We start from the raw sequence: 21,453 nt of genomic DNA, 5'->3' as shown, positions 1-21,453 counted from the left end.
GCTGAATAATTTTGCACGCCCAATTTCTCAGTTTTTGATTTGTTAAAAACGTTTGAAATATCCAATAAATGTCGTTCCACTTCATGATTGTGTCCCACTTGTTGTTGATTCTTCACAAAAATATACAGTTTTATATCTTTATGTTTGAAGCCTGAAATGTGGCAAAAGGTCGCAAAGTTCAAGGGGGCCGAATACTTTCGCAAGGCACTGTAAGTTCCTTGCTCAGAACATGAGAACATATGAAAGCTGGTGGTTCCTTTTAACATGAGTCTTCAATATTCCCAGGTAAGAAGTTTTAGGTTGTAGTTATTATAGGAATTATAGGACTATTTCTCTCATTATCATTTGTATTTCATATACCTTTGACTATTGGATGTTCTTATAGGCACTTTAGCATTGCCAGTGTAACAGTATAGCTTCCGTCCCGCTCCTCGCTCCTCCTTGGGCTCGAACCAGGAACACAACAACAGCCACCCTCGAAGCAGCGTTACCTATGCAGAGCAAGGGGAACAACCACTCCAAGTCTCAGAGCGAGTGACGTTTGAAACGCTATTAGCGCGCACCCCACTAACTAGCTAGCCATATCACATTGGTTATACCAGCCTAATCTCAGGAGTTGATAGGCTTGAAGTCATAAACAGCGCGATGCTTGACGCACAACGAAGAGCTGCTGGCAAAACGCACGAAAGTGCTGTTTGAATGAATGCTTATGAGCCTGCTGCTGCCTACCACTTTCAGTGAAATACGGAACCGTAAGGGGTGGCATCCATTAGTCTAAATATTCCTGTTACATTGCACAACCTTCAATGTTATGTAATAATTACGTAAAATTCTGGCAAATTAGGCAGCCCAAACTGTTGCATATACACTGACTCTGCGTGCAATGAACGCAAGAGAAGTGACACAATTTCACCTGGTTAATATTGCCTGCTAACCTGGATTTCTTTTAGCTAAATATGCAGGTTTAAAAATATATACTTCTGTGTATTGATTTTAAGAAAGGCATTGATGTTCATGGTTAGGTACACATTGGAGCAAAGATACGCACCGCATCAGGACACGCTAGATAAACTAGTAATATCATCAACCATGTGTAGTTAACTAGTGATTATGATTGATAGTTTTTTATAAGATAAGTTTAATGCTAGCTAGCAACTTACCTTGGCCTACTGCATTCGCGTAACAGGCAGTCTCCTCATGGAGTGTAATGAGAGACAGGTGGTTAGAGCGTTGGACTAGTTAACTGTAAGGTTGCAAGATTGAATCCCCTGAGCTGACAAGGTGAAAATCTATCGTTCTGCCCCTGAACAAGGCAGTTAACCCACCTTTCCTCGCCCGTCATTGAAAATAAGAATGTGTTCTTAACTGACTTGCCTAGTTAAATAAAGATTAAATAAAGGTGTAAAAAAAATGGCCAAATCGGTGTCCAAAAATACCGATTTCCGATTGTTATGAAAACTTGAAAATCGGCCCTAATTAAATCGGCCATTCCGATTAATCGTTCGACCTCTATAGGGGATAACTGAGGATGGAACAACATTGTAGTTTCTCCACAATATATAAAATAAATATATAATACAAATATTAAACCATGCATACTGTTTCCAATATGACAAAAATATGAACTTTTTGTCCAGAATACAAAGCATTATGTTTGGGGCATATCTAACACAACACATCACAGAGAACATATTTTCAAGCATGGTGGTGGCTGCATCATGTTATGGGTATGCTTATCATTGGCAAGGACTATGGAGTTTTTTTAGGATAAAAAGAAACAGAATGGAGCTAAGTACAGGCAAAATCCTAGAGAAAAAAAACATGGCAGAATTGCAAAGAAAAATCCATATTTCAGACTGTTCAATAAAAATAAAAGATAGGCAAAAGAACAGACACTGGACAGAGGAACTCATCCTAGAAGGCCAGCATCCCGAGGTCGCCTCTTCACTGTTGACGTTGTGACTGGTGTTTTGTGGGTACTATTTAATGAATCTGCCAGTTGAGGACTTATGAGGCGTCTGTTTCTCAAACTAGACACTCTAAAGTACTTGACCTCTTGCTCAGTTGTGCACCGGGGCCTCCCACTCTTTCTATTCTTGTTAGAGCCCGTTTGTGCTGTTCTGTGAAGGGAGTAGTACACAGCGTTGAACGGTAGTGTATGCTCCTGAGTGGCCTAGTTACAGTTTTGACTTAAATTGTCCTGAAAATCTTCAGCAAGACTTGAGGCTGTCTAGCAATGATCAACAACCAACTTGACAGTGCTTGAATTCTTTTTTTATTTATTTATTTCACCTTTATTTAACCAGGTAGGCAAGTTGAGAACAAGTTCTCATTTACAATTGCGACCTGGCCAAGATAAAGCAAAGCAGTTCGACACATACAACGACACAGAGTTACACATGGAGTAAAACAAACATGCAGTCAATAATACAGTATAAACAAGTCTATATACGATGTGAGCAAATGAGGTGAGATAAGGGAGGTAAAGGCAAAAAGGCCATGGTGGCAAAGTAAATACAATATAGCAAGTAAAACACTGGAATGGTAGATTTGCAATGGGAGAATGTGCAAAGTAGAAATAAAAATAATGGGGTGCAAAGGAGCAAAATAAATAAATACATTTAAATACAGTAGGGAAAGAGGTAGTTGTTTGGGCTAAATTATAGGTGGTCTATGTACAGGTGCAGTAATCTGTGAGCTGCTCTGACAGTTGGTGCTTAAAGCTAGTGAGGGAGATAAGTGTTTCCAGTTTCAGAGATTTTTGTAGTTCGTTCCAGTCATTGGCAGCAGAGAACTGGAAGGAGAGGCGGCCAAAGAAAGAATTGGTTTTGGGGGTGACTAGAGAGATATACCTGCTGGAGCGTGTGCTACAGGTGGGAGATGCAATGGTGACCAGCGAGCTGAGATAAGGGGGGACTTTACCTAGCAGGGTCTTGTAGATGACATGGAGCCAGTGGGTTTGGCGACAAGTATGAAGCGAGGGCCAGCCAACGAGAGCGTACAGGTCGCAATGGTGGGTAGTATATGGGGCTTTGGTGACAAAACGGATTGCACTGTGATATCTTTAAGTAATATTGGGCAAATATTGTACAATCCAAGCTCATAGACTTATCCAGAAAGACTCACAGCTGTAATTGCTGCCAAAGGTGATTTTAACATGTATTGACTCGGCGGTTTTAATCGTTATCTAAGCAAGAGATTGTATATTAGTTTTATTTTCCATACATTTTGTTAAAAAAAATGTCCACTTTCACATTAGAGTATTTTGTGTAGATCATTGACAAGAAACTACAATGAAATCCATTTGAATCACACTAACCCCAAAAAATGTGGAAAAAGTCATGGGGTGTGAATACTTTCTGAAGGCACTGTATGTGACATCGTGCGCACTGTTCAGATACCCTTTTTGGCTCTTGAGTACTACTTTTAAAGCTACTGGCTTAAAGTATACACAACCTCTACATCACTCTTTTTTTTAAGTTACACTACTCATAATGCAAGATGTTGCATCCAGTTTCATGACCTCGTGCCTTCTATGTCATGTGTCGTGACTCATGATGACTAACTATTGTATTGTACTCACTGACCTTTGCATTTGCATACACAATCATATGTGTGTAGACACACACACTAAACCTAACCCTAGCTCCTAACCCCAACACTAATTCTAACCTTAACCCTAAACCCCCTAGAAATAGCATTGTGGGGACTAACAAAATGTCCCCAGTTGGTCAAATTAGTGTTTGTTTACTATTCTTGTGGGGACACGTCCACACACACGCACACTCAGAGAAATCTCTGCTGGGTCACCTCATTTGCTCCTTTCACTCTTTCTGTACCACAACCCCCCTTTTCCTCTCTCTCCTTCTGTCTCACCCCCGCTTCCCTGTCAGAGGATGGGCTCATTAGCACCTGGGCCGGAGCACTGATGGGGGGGATTGATTGATACCTCTAGGGGAATGTTCTCCCCCCCTTCTGACAGCCAGCATTTGTAAAATGTCTCCCACTCCAGTGCCCAATACTGATGGCTCACCAGGGAACTAAACACAGAGAGCGGGCCAGAGCTGTACAGAATCGGAGAGATGGAGAGAGAAAGACAGAAGCAGAGAGAGTGATAAAGACCGACCGAGAGAGAGAGAGGCCAGATACACAGCTGTATTGCAGGGTAATGGGGACCCTGTAGAGGGAGGAAAATGGAACAGAACACTCAGGACAATGGGCGTGTTAGGGGCGGGAATGCCTCAGCGAGATGGCATCAGTTGCTATGCAACCGGGTGCCGAAGCTATTTATACACAAGTCCTCTTTTTCCTCTCCTGGCGAAGACGCTGCTTATCATGAGTTGTAGATCTAAGGCATAGAAGGGGCGAGGATTCTGTAGGGGTCCTAGGGTGGGGTGGGAGGAGTGGTGAATATCGTCAGAATAGCTCCTAGTGCCAACGTTATTATTTAGCTGCATTGGTACAGGATGTACTCAATATCCTGCTTTTTTCTTTTGCTGCAGTAACAATGTGTTTGGTATTTGTCTGATATATTTGTACCAAGGTTATTATTTGATGTAGGGAGTATGAACATATAAATGATTAAACTGTTTTAAAATGTTGAATCCAATAATCAAATAGGCCTATTTTGAATGTAAGGACTTTAATTACATCTTGTTAAATTAGATCAATTGTTCAACATTTAGGCTGTCATTTTCATCCCTAACTTGAATTGTCTGTTAAAACGTTTACAGCAACACAATTGAATCCTGTGTGTGTTAACAATAACATCAATGCAGTGTCAGGGATTGAAATGAAAGACATTGCCAAATTTTCTCCTCTCCACAGAAGGGGGACAATAGATATGATTGAGCAGAGAAATAAATTACATTATTGCATTTTAATAACAACTCTCTCTGAGCAACTGTAGAACATGCAATTACCTGCTGTTAGACAAAGCACGTATGTGTCAGGCTATACGGCGTAGTATGGGCAGGAACAACTAGAATTGACAGACTGGAATTGAAATGTCTTATCAGGACTGTTTCACACTGGCTGAAAGATGGTCCTAAGTGGCCATCAGTGCACCCATCCCTGGCTCCCTCCACAGACAGATCCCCCTGTCTGTCTCGTCCTGGCAGGCTCAGCCCATATGGAGAGGGACGTAATTATCCACCCGCAATGAATGAATCAACATTTGATTATAGGCTTCCTCAGGCCAAGTTCAAAAGCTCCGTTGAAAAACCAGTTGAGCATCTTTATGGTAATCAAGAATAGCACTGAGTTAAGGCTTATTTTTTTCTCAATAATGGTAATATTTTTTTCTCCAGGTTATATAAAATCTATTTAAAAATAATCTCTGAAAAATTGAGGATTTTACATTTTGTGGTTGTCTTCAAAGTTGTTGGTTGTATCAGCGGGTCGAAAAAACGAACATTATCATGACAGAGCTAAATTAAATGAAAGACTTTGAAAATAAAAAGCTTTCTTATACGCTCAGAGTTAAATTTGTTTTTGTGAGAAACCTTGAAAACTAACAGGAATTTCAAATTAATATACTAAAATACTACGTCATGTCTCAAAATCGATATCCTTCCCTTTCGAGAAGAAATATGACGAGTTCAATGCGAAAGTGAGCCTGTCAGGTAGCCAGTAACCTTAATACTAGCACATAATCCAGCCTGACACGATGTCATTTCCCTGATAATTCATTTTTACCATTTTTGTCCCCCATCTGACCTCTATTGATTTAGTCACCCTAATTCTGGCCATGCGGTCTGGACCATTGGTTTTCTTAGAGGATTGTCTACACAATTAGTCATTGGTGTGTTCTTGATTAGACACCCTATAATTTGCACGTTTGATCTTTACCATTGTTGATACATGCTTTTGTAGAAGTGAATGTGAAATATAATGAGCTTCAAAAGTATTGGGAAAGTGACACATTTTGTTGTTTTGGATTTGAAATAATACAATGACTGAGGTTAAAGTACAGACCGTCAGCCACTCCTCAGCTTTAGAAATGTAGAAATTACAGCATTTTTTTTTTTTCATAGTCCCCCCCCCCCCCCCCCCCCCCCCCCCGCCCATTTTAGGGGACTGAAAGTATTGGAACAAATTCACTTATGTGTATTAAAGTAGTATTTGGTCCCATATTCCTTGCACGCAATGACTACATAAATATTGACTATATTGGTTGGATGTTTGTTTTGGTTGTGTTTCTGATTGTTTTGTGCCCAATAGAAATGAATGGTAAATAATGTATTGTCATTTGAGTCACTTTTATTGTAAATAAGAATATAATATGTTTCTAAACACTTCTACATGGATGTGGAAGCTACTCTGATTTTAAATAATTCTGAGTGAGAAAGTTAGACGCACAAATATATATGCTAACCTCCCCTCTTATTGTAATGGTGAGAGGTTAGGATGTTTTGGGGGTATGATATGTGTGGCTGTAACTTTTGGTCCCCTAAAATGGGGGGACAATGTACAAAGAGTACTGTAATTTCTTAATGGTTCACCCGATATGGATGAAAATACCCTCAAATCAAAGCAGATACCCACAGACATCTAGTCATTGCTCTAACGCTAGTTAGTATTGGCTCATGAAACTACCTTTAACTTGCTTCATACTGGAGACATAAAAATGGTATCCCCTAGTTCATCTGACTAGGGAAGTAGATAAGGGCCTCAATGCCAAAATCCCAAAGTATCCTTTTAACCTCGTATCATATTTACATCCAAATTGCTGGAGTACAGAGTCAAAACAACAAAATGTGTCACTGTCCAATACCTTTGGAGCTCACTGTATGTGTTAAATTGGATGTTTTATTGATGTCATAAAATGTGTTTTTCTCCTCTGCAGCCAGCGGAACCTGGCTGAAATCACAGAGCTCATCCACACGGCTTTCCTGGTGCACCGTGGGATTGTCAACCTCAAGGAGTGGACCAACTCAGACGGACCCCTGAAGGACATGCAGTTTGGAAACAAGATGGCCGTTCTCAGTGGGGACTTCTTGCTCGCTAACGCCTGCACCGGACTGGCCCAGCTAAACAATACTAAGGTATGAAATAGTCATCATATAACAAATTCTGTTGGAGATAGAAAGATTTCTTGCCCTGGAGCTTTTTTGTTCAGCCTTCAAATGAGTCTTCCAAAATGCAATCTGAATTCCGCATTTATATGTCTGAGGTCTCAATAGTTTTTCAGTGAGATGAAATGATACTTGACGATGTTGAGATCGCTGCAGTATGGCTAACGATATTGATGAGAACACAAACCGTCTAAGCGGAGGAGTTTAAACACCACTCAATTTTTCCTGGCTGTTGTGGATTGATTTGAATCAACAAATCTATTCTCTCACTTAGACCTCTGGCTGGCAGGCAGGCAGACAGATACTCACACACATAGAAAAATAAAAATATGTTTGGGTGGGAATAATGCACTCACATATACACACTATGTAGAAGAGGTTGCGTTCTCTTACTGCCTTCTACTTATTCTTACCAAGCACTTCTGCAGATTATGTGTGTCTGTGCCCCTGTCTGGGTGCAGGCATGGGTGTCACAGATTGCTTCCAGTGTGTATGCTGGCAACCCATTGCTGACAATCTGTGACCAAGCTCAACTGTCAGATTATGGCTGCACAAAATAATCGAAATAACCTATTTTCTCTCTGCTTTGCAATCTTAAAAAATTCTCCTCCCTGCATCAGCTCAGATGGTTCATGCTCAGATAGAAAAACGGGCATTTAAAATACCACCTCAGGTCATGGTGATCATGATCAAAGGGATAGTGGATGTACTTCCTCAAATACATTTGGGCATATTACAGCAAAAACATCTGGCAGCTTTCAGAGGTTGTCAGTGACAGTAAACATAGGCATTATTAAACCTTCACCTTATTACACTTTCATTATTAAACCTTCACCTTATTACACTTTCATGTGTTTTGCAGTGTTCTTAATAGCTTATTTTTCACCATTTCATCACATTCTAGAGCTCCCCCTGCTGGACAGACATGCATGACAAAAATATGTTTAGGTGGGAATAATGCAAGTACCCACTCTTCCCCTCAAATGAAATCAAATCAAATGTTATTGGTCACATACAGATATTTAGCAGATGTTAACACAGGTGCATCAAAATGCTTATGTTTATAGCTCAAGGTGCAGTATACCTAACAATATACCTAAATTAAAGAATGTGAAATGTCAGAATAATAGTAGAGAGACTCTTTTTTTTTCTTTCTTAGATCACATTCCCAGTGGGTCAGAAGTTTACATACTAATTGGGTGTATTTGGTAGCATTGCCATTAAATTGTTTAAACGTTTCAGGTAGTCTTCCACAAGCTTCCCACAATAAGTTGGGTGAATTTTGCCCTATTCCTCCTGACCGTTCTGGTGTAACTGAGTCAGGTTTTTAGGCCTTCTTGCTCGCACACGCTTTTCAGTTCTGCCCACATATTTTCTATAGGATTTAGGTCAGAATTTTGTGATGGCCACTCCAATACCTTGACTTTGTTGTCCTTAAGCCATTTTGCCACAACTTTGGAAGTATGCTTGGGGTCATTATCCATTTGCGACCAAGCTTTAACTTCTTGACTGATGTCTTGAGATTTTGCTTCAATATATCCACATAATTTTCCATCCTCATGATGCCATCTATTTTGTGAAGTGCGCCAGTCCCTCCTGCAGCAAAGCACCCCCACAACATGATGCTGCCACCCACGTGCTTCACGGTTGGGATGGTGTTCTTTGGCTTGCAAGCCTCCCCCTTTTTCCTCCAAACATAACGATGCTCATTATGGCCAAACAGTTATATATATTTTTTCATCAGACCAGAGAACATTTCTCCAAAAAGTAGGATCTTTGTCCCCATGTGCAGTTGCAAACCGTAGTCTGGCTTTTTTATTGACAGTTTTGGAGCAGTGGCTTCTTCTTTGCTGAGCGGACTTTCAGGTTATGTCGATATAGGACTTGTTTTACTGTGGATATAGATACTTTTGTAACTGTTTGCACCAAAGTACGTTAATCTTTTGGAGAAAGAACACGCCTCTTCTTCCTGAGCGGTATGACTGCTGCGTGGTCCCATGGTGTTTATACTTGCGTACTATTGTTTGTACAGATGAACGTGGTACCTTCAGGCATTTGGAAATTGTTCCCAAGGATGAACCAGACTTGTGGAGGTCTACAATTTTTTTCTGAGTGGTTTTCTTTTTGATTTTCCCATGATGTCAGGCAAAGAGGCACTGAATTTGAAGGTAGGCCTTGAAATACATCCACAGGTACACCTCCAATTGACTCAAATTATGTCAATTAGCCTATCAGAAGCTTCTAAAGCCATTACACAATTTTCTGGAATTTTCCAAGCTGCTTAAAGGCACAGTCAATGTATGTAAACTTCTGACCCACTGGAATTGTGATACAGTGAAATAATCTTGTATTTTTAAATAATTGTGTCGGTACAGATCTGGGGAAGGGTACCAAAACTTTTCTGGAGCACTGAAGTTCCCCCAAAAACACAGTGACCTCCTCCATTCCTAGAGCTGGCTGCCTGGCCAAACTGAGCAGTCGTGGGAAAAGGGCCTTTGTCAGGGAGGTGACCGTAGAGCTCCGAAACAGGATTATGTCGAGGCACAGAGCTAGAAAAGGGTACCAGATCTGTGCCTCCCCAAGAACATAGTGGCCTCCAACATTCTTAAATGGAAAAAGTTTGGAACCACCAATACTCTTCCTAGCGCTGGCCAAACTGAGCAATCGGGGGAGAAGGGCCTTGGTCAGGGAACAATCTCTGTATCACTCCACCAAACAGGCTTCATGGTAGTGTCCAAATGGAAGCCACTCCCCAGTATAATGCACATGACAGCCCGGTTGGAGTTTGCCAAAAAGGCACCTGACCATAAGAAATGCATCTCTGGACTTTTGAAACCAAGATTGAACCCCTTGGCCTGAATGCCAAGTGTCCTGTCTGGAGGAAACCTGGCACCATCCCTATGGTGAATCATGGTGGTGGCAGCATCATGCTGTGGGGATGTTTCTCAATGACTGGTCAGGATTGTGGCAAAGATGAATGGAGCAAAGTACGGAGAGATCCTTAATGATAACCTCATCCAAAGCTCTGTCTGCCCTCAGACTGGGGTGAAGGTTCACCTTCCAACAGGACAACAACCCTAAGCACACACCAAGACAACGCAGGTGTGGCTTCGGGACATCTCCTGAATGTCCTTGACTGGCCCAGCCAGGGCCCGGACTTGAACCCGACCGGAGAGACCTGAAAATAGCTGTGCAGCAACGCTCCCCATCCATCCTGACAGAGCTTGAGAGGATCTGCAGAGAAGAATGGGAGAAACTCCCCGCAAATACAAGCGTGCCAAGCTTGTAGCATCATACCCAAAAAGACTCAAGGCTGTAATCGCTGACAAAGGTGCTTCAACAAAGTACTGAGTAAAGGGTCTGAATACTTATGTAAATGTGATTTTGGTTGACTTTCTTTTTTTTTTCTTCCTAAAAACCTGTTTTTGCTTTGTCAAAATGGGTTAGTGTGTAGGTTAATGAGGGGAAAAATGAATTAATTTTAGATTAAGGCTTTAACGTAACAAAATGTAGAAAAAGACAAGGGGTATGAATAATTTCCGATGGCACTGTATGTTGTGGGTAAAACAGTATGTAAACATTATTAAAGTGACCAGTGTTCAATGACTATGTACATAGTGCAGCAGGGCAGAGTACTGGGTGGTAGCTGGCTAGTAACAGTTACTAAGTTCAGGGCAGGGTACTGGGCAGAGGCTGGCTTGTGGTGACTATTTAACAGTCTAATAGCCTGGAGATAGAAGCTGTTTCTCTCTGTCCCAGCTTTGATGCACCTGTACCGTCTCCGCAGTCTAGATGCTAGCAGGGTGAACAGGCCGGGTGGCTGAGGTCCTTGATGATCTTCTTGGTCTTCCTGTGATACCGGGTACTGTAGATGTCCTGAAGGGCAGGCAGTGTGCCCCCTGTGATGCATTGGGCTGACTGCATCAACCTTTGGAGAGCCCTACGGTTGTGGACAGTGCAGTTGCCATAACAGGCGGTGATACAGGCCGACAGGATTCCCTCAATGGTGCATCTGTAGAAATGTGTTTGTCTTAGAGACCAAGCCAATTCTCTACAGCCTCCAAAAGGTTGAAGATGCACTGTTGTGTCTTCATCACCACACTGTCTGTGTGGATGGACCATTTCAGGTTGTCAGTGATGTGCACACTGAGGAACTTGAAGCGTTTCACCCTCTTCACTGCAGCCCTGTGGATGGGGGAGGGGGGGGTGCTTCCTCTGCTGTCTCCTGAAGTCCATGATCAGCTTCATTTTGTTGAGGGAGAGGTTATTTTTCTTAAACCACTCCCCCAGGGCCCTCACCTCCTCCTGGTAGGCTGTGTCATCGTGGTTGGTGATTAGGCCTACCACGTTTTGTCTTCAGCAAACTTCATGATTGAGTTGGAGACGTGAGTGGCCATGCACTCTTGGGTTAACAGGGAGTACTGGATGTAAAAGTTTCACAAGCATGGGAAAGCATAGCCTAGGTGAAATGTTGAAATCAAATTTTATTGGTCACATACACATTTTGCAGATGTTATTGCGGGTGTAGCGAAATGCCTGTGTTCCTAGCTCTAACAATACACACATCTAAAAGTAAAAGAAAGGAATTAAGAAATATCATTTATTTAACTAGGCAAGTCGGTTAAGAACAAATTCTTATTTTCAATGACGGCCTAGGAACAGCGGGTTAACTGCCTGTTCTGGGGCAGAACGAGAGATTTGTACCTTGTCAGCTCGGGGGTTTGAACTTGCAACCTTCCGGTTACTAGTCCAACGCTCTAACCACTAGGCTACCCTGCCATAGATTGAGCAATAAGTAAAGCAGTATGTAAACATTATTAAAGTGGCCAGTGAGTCTGTATGGAAGGCAGCAGCCTCTAACGTGCAGGGTTGCGTAACCTGGTGGAAGCCGGCTAGTGATGGCTACTTAACAGTCTGATGGCCTTGAGATAGAAGCTGTTTTTCAGTCTCTCGGTCCCAGCTTTGATGCACCTGTACTAACCTCGCCTTCTGGATGATAGCGGGGTGAACAGGCCGTGGCTCGTGTGGTTGATCTCCTTGATAATCTTTTTGGCCTTTCTCTGACATGGGGTGCTGTAGATGTCATGGAGGGAAGGTAGTTTGCCCCCGGTGATGCATTGGGGAGACCACACCACCCTCTGGAGAGCCCTGCATTTGAAGTTGCCATACCAGGCAGTGATGCAGCCCGACAGGATGCTCTCAATTGTGCATCTGTAAACGTTTTAAGGGCCAAGCCAAATTTCTTCAGCCTCCTGAGGTTGTAGAGGCTCTGTTGCACCTTCTTCACCATACTGTCTGTGTGGGTGGATGATTTCAGATCGTCAGTGATGTGTACGCCAAGGAACATGAAGCTTTCCACCTTCTCCACTGCGGTCTGGTCGATGTGAATAGGGGCGTTCTCCCTCTGCTGTTTCCTGAATTCCACCATCAGCTCGTTTTGTTGAGTGAGAGGTTATTTTCTTGGCACCACTCTCCCAGGGCCCTCACCACCTCCCTGTAGGCTGTCTCATCATTGTTGGTAATCAGGCCTACTACTGTTGTGTCGTCTGCAAACTTGATGATTGAGTTGGAGGCGTGGGTGAACACTGAGTACAGGTGGGGGCTGAGCACGCACCCTTTTAGGACCCCTGTGTTGAGGATCAGTTACCTTTGCTGGGATAGGGGAGAGATTGAATATGTCCGTACACTCCAGTCAGCTGCTCTGTGCATGCTCTGAGGCTAGGGATTCTGTCTGAACCGGCAGCCTTGAGAGGGTTAACACGCTTAAATGTCTTACTCACGTCAGCCATGGAGAAGGAAAGCCCACAGCAATACACTTGGTAGCGGGCCATGTCAGTGGCACTGTGTTATCCTCAAAGCGGTCAAAGAAGGTGTTTAGCTTGTCCGGAAGCAAGACGTCGGTGTCCACGACGTGGGTGGTTTTCCCTTTGTAGTCTGTGATTGTCTGTAGACCCTGTCACATGTGTCTCGTGTTTGAGCCGTTTGATTGCGACTCCACTGTGTGTCTGTACTGACATTTGGCTCTTTTTTTTTATTGCCTTACGGAGGGAATAACTACACTGTTTGTTTGTATTTGGCATATTCCCAGTCACCTTACCATTGTTAAATGCGGTGGTTCAGTTTTGCATGAATGCTGCCATCTATCCAGGGTTTCTGGTTTGGGTAGGTTTTAAGTCAGTGGGTACAACATCTCCTACACATTTCCTGAAACTCAGTCACCATATCCGTGTATTCGTCAATGTTAATCTCAGAGGCTACCCGGAACATATCAAAACAATTAGTACTCACACTTGTGTCTAAACTATGTTCATGACACTGCCTATTAAACCAAAAGACAATGACAAATAGAGAACCCTATTCAATCCTTAATGGAGAATAAAATGTTTTGAACTCACCAATTGCTTGATTTGTAATGATGTTAAATTGTATTTTTTTGTTTTGTGTGTCACCAAGACAGACATAACTGTAGTAGCAGTCGTAGCATTAGCACTGTGGTTTTGCAAAATATATTTTTTTAGGAGAGCAATTCATCTGGATTATGTGTCCTGGCTTTGAGAGGAATCCTAGGCCGGTACTTGTATAAATGGTAAAGTGATCTCAGAGCCCAGCTCCGGTTTCTCTCCCTCACAGACCTGTCGGCAAAACACGATCCGCCTAGATTTGGGAATAGAGTAAGGGGGAGGCGGGGACTTATCTGATACTTTCCCCCAAAATGTTCCTCATAGCCAGCTAGCACATCTGGTAGCACTTTAGAGGCATTGTCCTTTTGGGCCTTTTGTGAGGCTTGTTACCCAGAGGTCACTACTAAGACTAGAGACAGACAGTGCAACCACTTTTAAATTATGAAAAAACGACTTGAATGTATTGAGGGAGTACAACGTATGAATCATTTTTTTCTTATCATCTACGTAGACATGTAAATGTTTGCCCATACACTGTCCTTTATGAAATTGGTTGTGAAAGAAGATAAAGCTAACCTTTTGTAAAAATCATGGATTGAGATTTAAATAAGGTGTCTGATTGAATTTACTTTGGATGATTAGTATCACATGTGTGAGCAAGGGTGCTATTTAAAATGTAGTCATGGATGCCCCCTGCAAGAGGGATATTGCAACTGCAGACGGAAGACACAAAAGTTTAGTGGAGCTTAATGAGACAAAGCTGTTCAGCCCCCCCAAAATATTTAACTTGGCATCCCAAAGATCACACTTTTACATGGGGCAAGTTGAATCCTAAATAAGAAAAAACTAATGAAGTAAGAAGAACCTTTTTAAAATTTTGGAACATTTATTCCACTACATGCCCGCACACCTGGACCAAGTAGAATTCCTTGAAGGCGAGAGAGGGTGCTAGTGAAGAACATACGATACCACCCAGCAACACTGTTGAACAGAGTGAAGTTATATCTAAAACAAGAAGAAGGTATCAATACCGAGTTGGGTTCTTAATGACAAAGATCCACAGCAACAGATGTCAGACCACTGCTCAAGAGCCTCATCAACCCCCACAGCCCCCATGACATTTCCTGATTTCTGCCTTGCCATCTGCCTTCCAGCTCCTCAGACTTGACACCTGATAAAGCCTCATAATAATTCACATTAAACTGGAGGTCGCTATAAATAAAATAAAAATTGAAAAAGCTCAGTCTGTGTGTACTTAAAGAAAACAGCAGGCAGTCCTCAGCCAGTCCACACTGGTCTGATAATGTGATAATGTTAGATCTGGTCAATTCACAGCCCAGACACCCACACACTCAACCCTTATGTTTACAGCCACCCCTTAGTCTAGAGGATGGGAATCCTCTATACCAAGGATTAACAACTAAATTCAGCCGTGGGACAATTTTCTTCTTGAGATGATGGTCAGGGCACCGGGAACATAATTCCAAATCATTTGTAGACTGCACATTTTCTGCAAGAAGCCCAAACAGATTTAATATTTGGGTAACACTTTACCTGACACCCAGCGTCATAACACATATATTTACATCTGTGACATATTGCATTATTTTATGGCTGGTTTTGACACCTGCATAAGTGTCAAAGCGCACATTTATTCAAATGTGTTTTTTCCCTTGTGCGCAATTACAATTTAATATGGTAAATTTCATGAAATGTTGTGCAACATAAACGTACTGTTGACATGTAGGCTATGGTGTAATGGAATATTTTGCATTGTGTGGTAGGTTTTTGACACTTATGAAGATGTCATAACCAGCCGTAAAATAATGCAATATGTCACGACAGTGTTATGACGCTGGGTGTCAAGTAAAGTGTTACCCAATGACTAAAACATAATCATTTCAAACCTTGCTTACATTTGTATAAGAGCACACATCTCTTTATGCGTGGGAATACTTTGGGGAACAGATTTCCAGCATTAAAACACCAGCTCCAAGTGATTTTAGTCTTATGTCCAACAATAAAAATGTAAAAAATACATATACAGTACCAGTCAAACATTTGGACACGCCTACTCATTCAAGGGTTTTTAATTTTTACTATTTTCTACATTGCAGAATAATAGTGAAGACATCAAAACTATGAAATAACACATGGAATCATGTGGTAATCGAAATACATTCTCTCAACCGGCTTCACCTGGAATGCCTTTCAACAGTCTTGAAGGAGTTCCCACATATGCTGAGCACTTGTTGGCTGCTTTTCTTTCACTCTGCGGTCCAACTCATCCCAAACCATCTCAATTGTTTTGATGTCAGGTGGTTGTGGAAGCCAGGTAATTCGATGCAGCACTCCATCACTCTCCTTCTTAGTCAAATAGCCCTTACACAGCCTGGAGGTGTGTTGGGTCAATTGTCCTGTTGAAAAAAAAATTATAGTCTCACTAAGCCAAAACCAGATGGGATGGCATATTGCTGCAGAATGCTGTGGTAGCCACACAGGCTAAGTGTGCCTTGAATTCTAAATAAATCACGAGATCTTCCGTTCACCTACTCTGTGCCTCACAAAGACACAGTGGTTGGAACCAAAAATAAAATATTTGGTTTCATCAGACCAAAGGACAGATTTCCACCAGTCTAATGTCCATTGCTTATGTTTCTTTGCCCAAGCAAGTCTCTTCTTCATATTGGTGTCCTTTAGTAGTGGTTTCTTTGCAGCAATTCGACCATGAAGGCCTGATTCACACAGTTGATGTTGAGATGTGAATGTTACTTGAACACTGAAGCATTTATTTGGGCCTCAATTTCTGAGGCTGGTAACGCTAATGAACTCTGGGTCTTTCTTTCCTGTGGCGGTCCTCATGTACTTTAGATTTGTGTGTGTTGTTGTGAAATTGTTAGATATTACTGCACTGTTAGAGCTAGAAACACAAGCATTTCATATCATCTGCTAAACACGTATGTGAAATGAAATTTGATTTGAGAGCCAGTTTCATCATAGAGCTGGATGATTTTTGCGACTGCACTTGAAGAAGCATTCAAAGTTTTTCAAATGTTTCGCATTGATGTCGTAATGTCGTAAAGTAATGATTGTCATTTCTCTTTGCTCTTTTTTTTTTTTTTTGTGTGGAATTTTTACCCCTTTTTCTCCCCAATTTCGTGGTGTCCAATTGTTTAGTAGCTACTATCTTGTCTCATCGCTACAACTCCCATTCGGGCTCGGGAGAGCCGAAGGTTGAAAGTCATGCGTCCTCCGATACACAACCCAACCTAGTCGCACTGCTTCTTAATACAGTGCGCATCCAACACGGAAGCCAGCCGCACCAATGTGTCGGAGGAAACACTGTGCACCTGGCAACCTTGGCTAGTGCGCACTGCGCCCGGCCCGCCACAGGAGTCGCTGGTGCGCGATGAGATAAGGACATCCCTACCGACCAAGCCCTCCCTAACCCGGACGACGCTAGGCCAATTGTGCGTCGCCCCATGGACGGTGGGGCCCGGTTACGGGCGCGAACCCAGAGTCTCTGATGACGCCCTTAACCACTGCGCCACCCGGGGGGCCAGTTGAGCTGTTCGGACTTAGCCCTATTTGGTAAATTACCATCTTCTGTATACCACCCCTACCATGTCACAACACAGCTGATTGGCTCAAAGGCATTAAGAAATTCCACAAATTAACTTAAGGCACACCTGTTAATTGAAATGCATTCCAGGTGGCTACCTCATGACTGGTTGAGAATGCCAGGAGTGTGCAAAGCTGTAATCAAGGCAAAGGGTGGCTACTTTGAAGAATCTCAATATAAAATAAATACAAATTGTTAACTTTTTTGTTTTCTACATGATTCCATATGTGTTATTTAATAGTTTTGTCTTCACTATTATTCTACAATGTAGAACATCATAAAAAGTAAAATCCTTGAATGAGTAGGTGTGCCCAAACTTTTGACTGGTATTGTATATAGATTATTTTTACTGTTGTTGCTCAGAAAACTTGGGGTCCAAATACAATCCTGTTGGGGAACCCTGCCCTATACCATCTCTCTTTAGAGCAATTTCAATACTACATAAAGTGCTTTCATGGTGGTTAACAAAAGCTTTTTTATTTTGTGTTTGACAGGTTGTGGAGTTGATCTCAAGTGCCATTGGTGACTTAGTGCAGGGAATCTACCATGAGATGCCCAACAGTTTGGAGGTAAGACCATTTCCATACCAGGGACAGTGTAACTAGTTAGCTGTAAACTCACCTAAACAAACTGCACTGTCAATTTAGGAGTCTACAATCTCACCATGTTCAACCTGCAGATCGATGTGCCTCACAGAGTGGAGTCTTAACATACGCTACATCAATGGGCCACGCAGTGCATTCTGGGACAAGGAACGCTCTCCTTCAAGGAGTGAATGGGTGTCTATTGGGCGCTAGCTCAAAGACCCAACATTAGCTCGAATTTCGTCAACAAGAAGTACAACATTACAAATCCTTTCTGAGATGTTAGATAATTAACTTGCTCTCTGTAATATCGAATAGCTTTGGAATCATGACATTACGTACTTTCAAGGAACATAGGCACGTTTCTTCGCCATATACACCGACTTTGAAAAGGGATTGCGTAACAATTAGCTTAGCAACCACGTGAAATATATGATTTACATAAGTCTTCAGCCCCTTTAGATATGAGACTTGAAATTGAGCTCAGGTTCATCCTGTTTCCATTGATCATCCTTGATGTTTCTACAACTTGATTGGAGTCCACCTGTGGTAAATTCAATTGATTGGACATGATTTGGAAAGGCACTAATTTAATCCTTTTTAGAATAAGGCTGTAACAAAATGTGGAAAAAGTCAAGGGGTCTGAATACACTGTAAGAAGGGCCTTCGTCAGGGAGGTGACCAAGAACCCAATGGACACTCATATAGAGCTCCAGAGTTCCTCTGTGGAGATGGGAGAACCTTCCACAAGGACAACCATCTCTGTAGCACTCCACCAATCAAGCCTTTATGGTAGAATGCCCAGACGGAAGCCACTCCTCAGTAAAAGACATGACAGCCCACTTGGAGTTTGTCAAGTCACCTAAAGGACTCTGACCATAAAAAAAAAGATTCTCTGGGTGCCAAACGTCACGTCTGGAGGAAACCTGGCACCATCCCTACGGTGAAGCATGGGGGTGGCAGCATCATGCTGTGGGGATATTTTTCAGCGGCAGGGACTGGGAGACTGCTCTTTGCCTCGATGCTGACTAAAGTACATAGAGATCTTTGATGAAAATCTGCTCCAGACCGCTCAGGACCTCAGACTGGTTCGAATGTTCACCTTGCAACAGGACAACAACTCTAAGCACACAGCCAAGACAACGCAGGAGTGGCTTCGGGACAAGTCTCTGAATGTCCTTGAGTGGCCCAGCCAGAGCCTGGACTTGAACCCAATCTAACATCTCTGGAGAGACCTGAAAATAGCTGTGCAGTGACGCTCCCCATCTAATTTGAGAGGATCTGCAGAGAAGAATGGGAGAAACTCCCCAAATACAGGTGTGCCAAGCTTGTAGCATCATACCCAAGAAGACACAAGGCTATAATCGCTGCTAAAAGGTGCTTCAACAAAGTACGAAGTAAAGGGTCTGAATACTTACATACATTTATATTTTTGTTTTTTTATTTCTAATAAATTTGCAAACATTGTTTGCAGAAGGTGTTCATACCCCTTGACTTATTCCACATTTTGTGGATTCAAAATTGATCAAATAGATTTGGGATAGGCCTCCCGGGTGGGGCAGTGGTCTAGGGCACTTCATCGCAGTGCTAGCTGTGCCACCAGAGACCCTGTCGCAGCCGGCCGCGACCGGTAGGTCCTTGGCCAGTAGGGATATCCTTGTCTCATCGCGCTCTAGCGACTCCTGTGGCGGGCCGGGCGCAGTGCACGCTAACCAGGTCGCCAGGTGCACGGTGTTTCCTCCGACACATTGGTGCGGCTTGGTTGGGTTGTGTTTCGGAGGATGCATGACTCTCGACCTTCATCTCTCCCGAGCCCGTACGGGAGTTGTAGCGATGAGACAAGATAGTAACTACTAACAATTGGATACCACAAAAAGGGGGTAAAAAAATAAAATAGATTTAATAGGATGAGTTGGCTGCAGAGTAAAGGAAAAGCAGCCAACAAGTACTCAGCATATTTGAGAACTCATTTTAGGCTGTTGGAAGAGCTACCTCATGCAGCTGGTTGAGAGAATGCCAAGAGTGTGCAAAGCTGTCATCAAGGCATAGGGTGGCTACTTTGAAGAATCTCAAATATATTTTGATTTGTTTAACACCTTTTTGGTTACTAAATGATTCCAAGTGGGTTGTTTTATAGTTTGTCTTCACTATTATTGTAAAAATTAAGAAAAACCCTTGAATGAGTAGGTGTCCAAACTTTTGACTGGTAGTGTGTGTGTGTGTGTGTGTAATGTACTGTATGTATGTACAGTGCCTTGCGAAAGTATTCGGCCCCCTTGAACTTTGACCTTTTGCCACATTTCAGGCTTCAAACATAAAGATATAAAACTGTATTTTTTTGTGAAGAATCAACAACAAGTGGGACACAATCATGAAGTGGAACGACATTTATTGGATATTTCAAACTTTTTTAACAAATCAAAAACTGAAAAATTGGGCGTGCAAAATTATTCAGCCCCCTTAAGTTAATACTGTGTAGCGCCACCTTTTGCTGCGATTACAGCTGTAAGTCGCTTGGGGTATGTCTCTATCAGTTTTGCACATCGAGAGACTGACATTTTTTCCCATTCCTCCTTGCAAAACAGCTCGAGCTCAGTGAGGTTGGATGAAGAGCATTTGTGAACAGCAGTTTTCAGTTCTTTCCACAGATTCTCGATTGGATTCAGGTCTGGACTTTGACTTGGCCATTCTAACACCTGGAAATGTTTATTTTTGAACCATTCCATTGTAGATTTTGCTTTATGTTTTGGATCATTGTCTTGTTGGAAGACATCTCCGTCCCAGTCTCAGGTCTTTTGCAGACTCCATCAGGTTTTCTTCCAGAATGGTCCTGTATTTGGCTCCATCCATCTTCCCATCAATTTTAACCATCTTCCCTGTCCCTGCTGAAGAAAAGCAGGCCCAAACCATGATGCTGCCACCACCATGTTTGACAGTGGGGATGGTGTGTTCAGCTGTGTTGCTTTTACGCCAAACATAACGTTTTGCATTTTTGTCAAAAAGTTCAATTTTGGTTTCATCTGACCAGAGCACCTTCTTCCACATGTTTGGTGTGTCTCCCAGGTGGCTTGTAGCAAACTTTAAACAACACTTTTTATGGATATCTTTAAGAAATGGCTTTCTTCTTGCCACTCTTCCATAAAGGCCAGATTTGTGCAATACTGATTGTTGTCCTATGGACAGAGTCTCCCACCTCAGCTGTAGATCTCTGCAGTTCATCCAGAGTGATCATGGGCCTCTTGGCTGCATCTCTGATCAGTCTTCTCCTTGTATGAGCTGAAAGTTTAGAGGGACGGCCAGGTCTTGGTAGATTTGCAGTGGTCTGATACTCATTCCATTTCAATATTATCGCTTGCACAGTGCTCCTTGGGATGTTTAAAGCTTGGGAAATCTTTTTGTATCCAAATCTGGCTTTAAACTTCTTCACAACAGTATCTCGGACCTGCCTGGTGTGTTCCTTGTTCTTCATGATGCTCTCTGCGCTTTTAACGGACCTCTGAGACTATCACAGTGCAGGTGCATTTATACGGAGACTTGATTACACACAGGTGGATTGTATTTATCATCATTAGTCATTTAGGTCAACATTGGATCATTCAGAGATCCTCACTGAACTTCTGGAGAGAGTTTGCTGCACTGAAAGTAAAGGGGCTGAATAATTTTGCGCGCCCAATTTTTCAGTTTTTGATTTGTTAAAAAAGTTTGAAATATCCAATAAATGTCGTTCCACTTCATGATTGTGTCCCACTTGTTGTTGATTCTTCACAAAA

General features: G+C 42.4%; 1 protein-coding gene across 2 annotated transcripts in view; it reads left to right on the top strand.

The window, feature by feature from the left end:
- LOC110497775 (decaprenyl-diphosphate synthase subunit 2) overlaps window positions 1-21,453 on the top strand; it is a 57,554-nt gene that overhangs the window by 21,360 nt on the left and 14,741 nt on the right. For both annotated transcript variants that reach the window (XM_021574135.2, XM_021574134.2), the window contains exons 3-4: window positions 6,848-7,046; window positions 17,594-17,668. In XM_021574135.2, coding sequence (XP_021429810.1) covers window positions 6,848-7,046; window positions 17,594-17,668 — 274 coding nt within the window. The remainder of the gene's footprint in view (window positions 1-6,847; window positions 7,047-17,593; window positions 17,669-21,453) is intronic.

Source organism: Oncorhynchus mykiss, chromosome 19, assembly GCF_013265735.2.
Source record: "Oncorhynchus mykiss isolate Arlee chromosome 19, USDA_OmykA_1.1, whole genome shotgun sequence".
NCBI lineage: Eukaryota > Metazoa > Chordata > Actinopteri > Salmoniformes > Salmonidae > Oncorhynchus > Oncorhynchus mykiss.
This window is presented reverse-complemented; position numbering and strand designations above follow the sequence as displayed.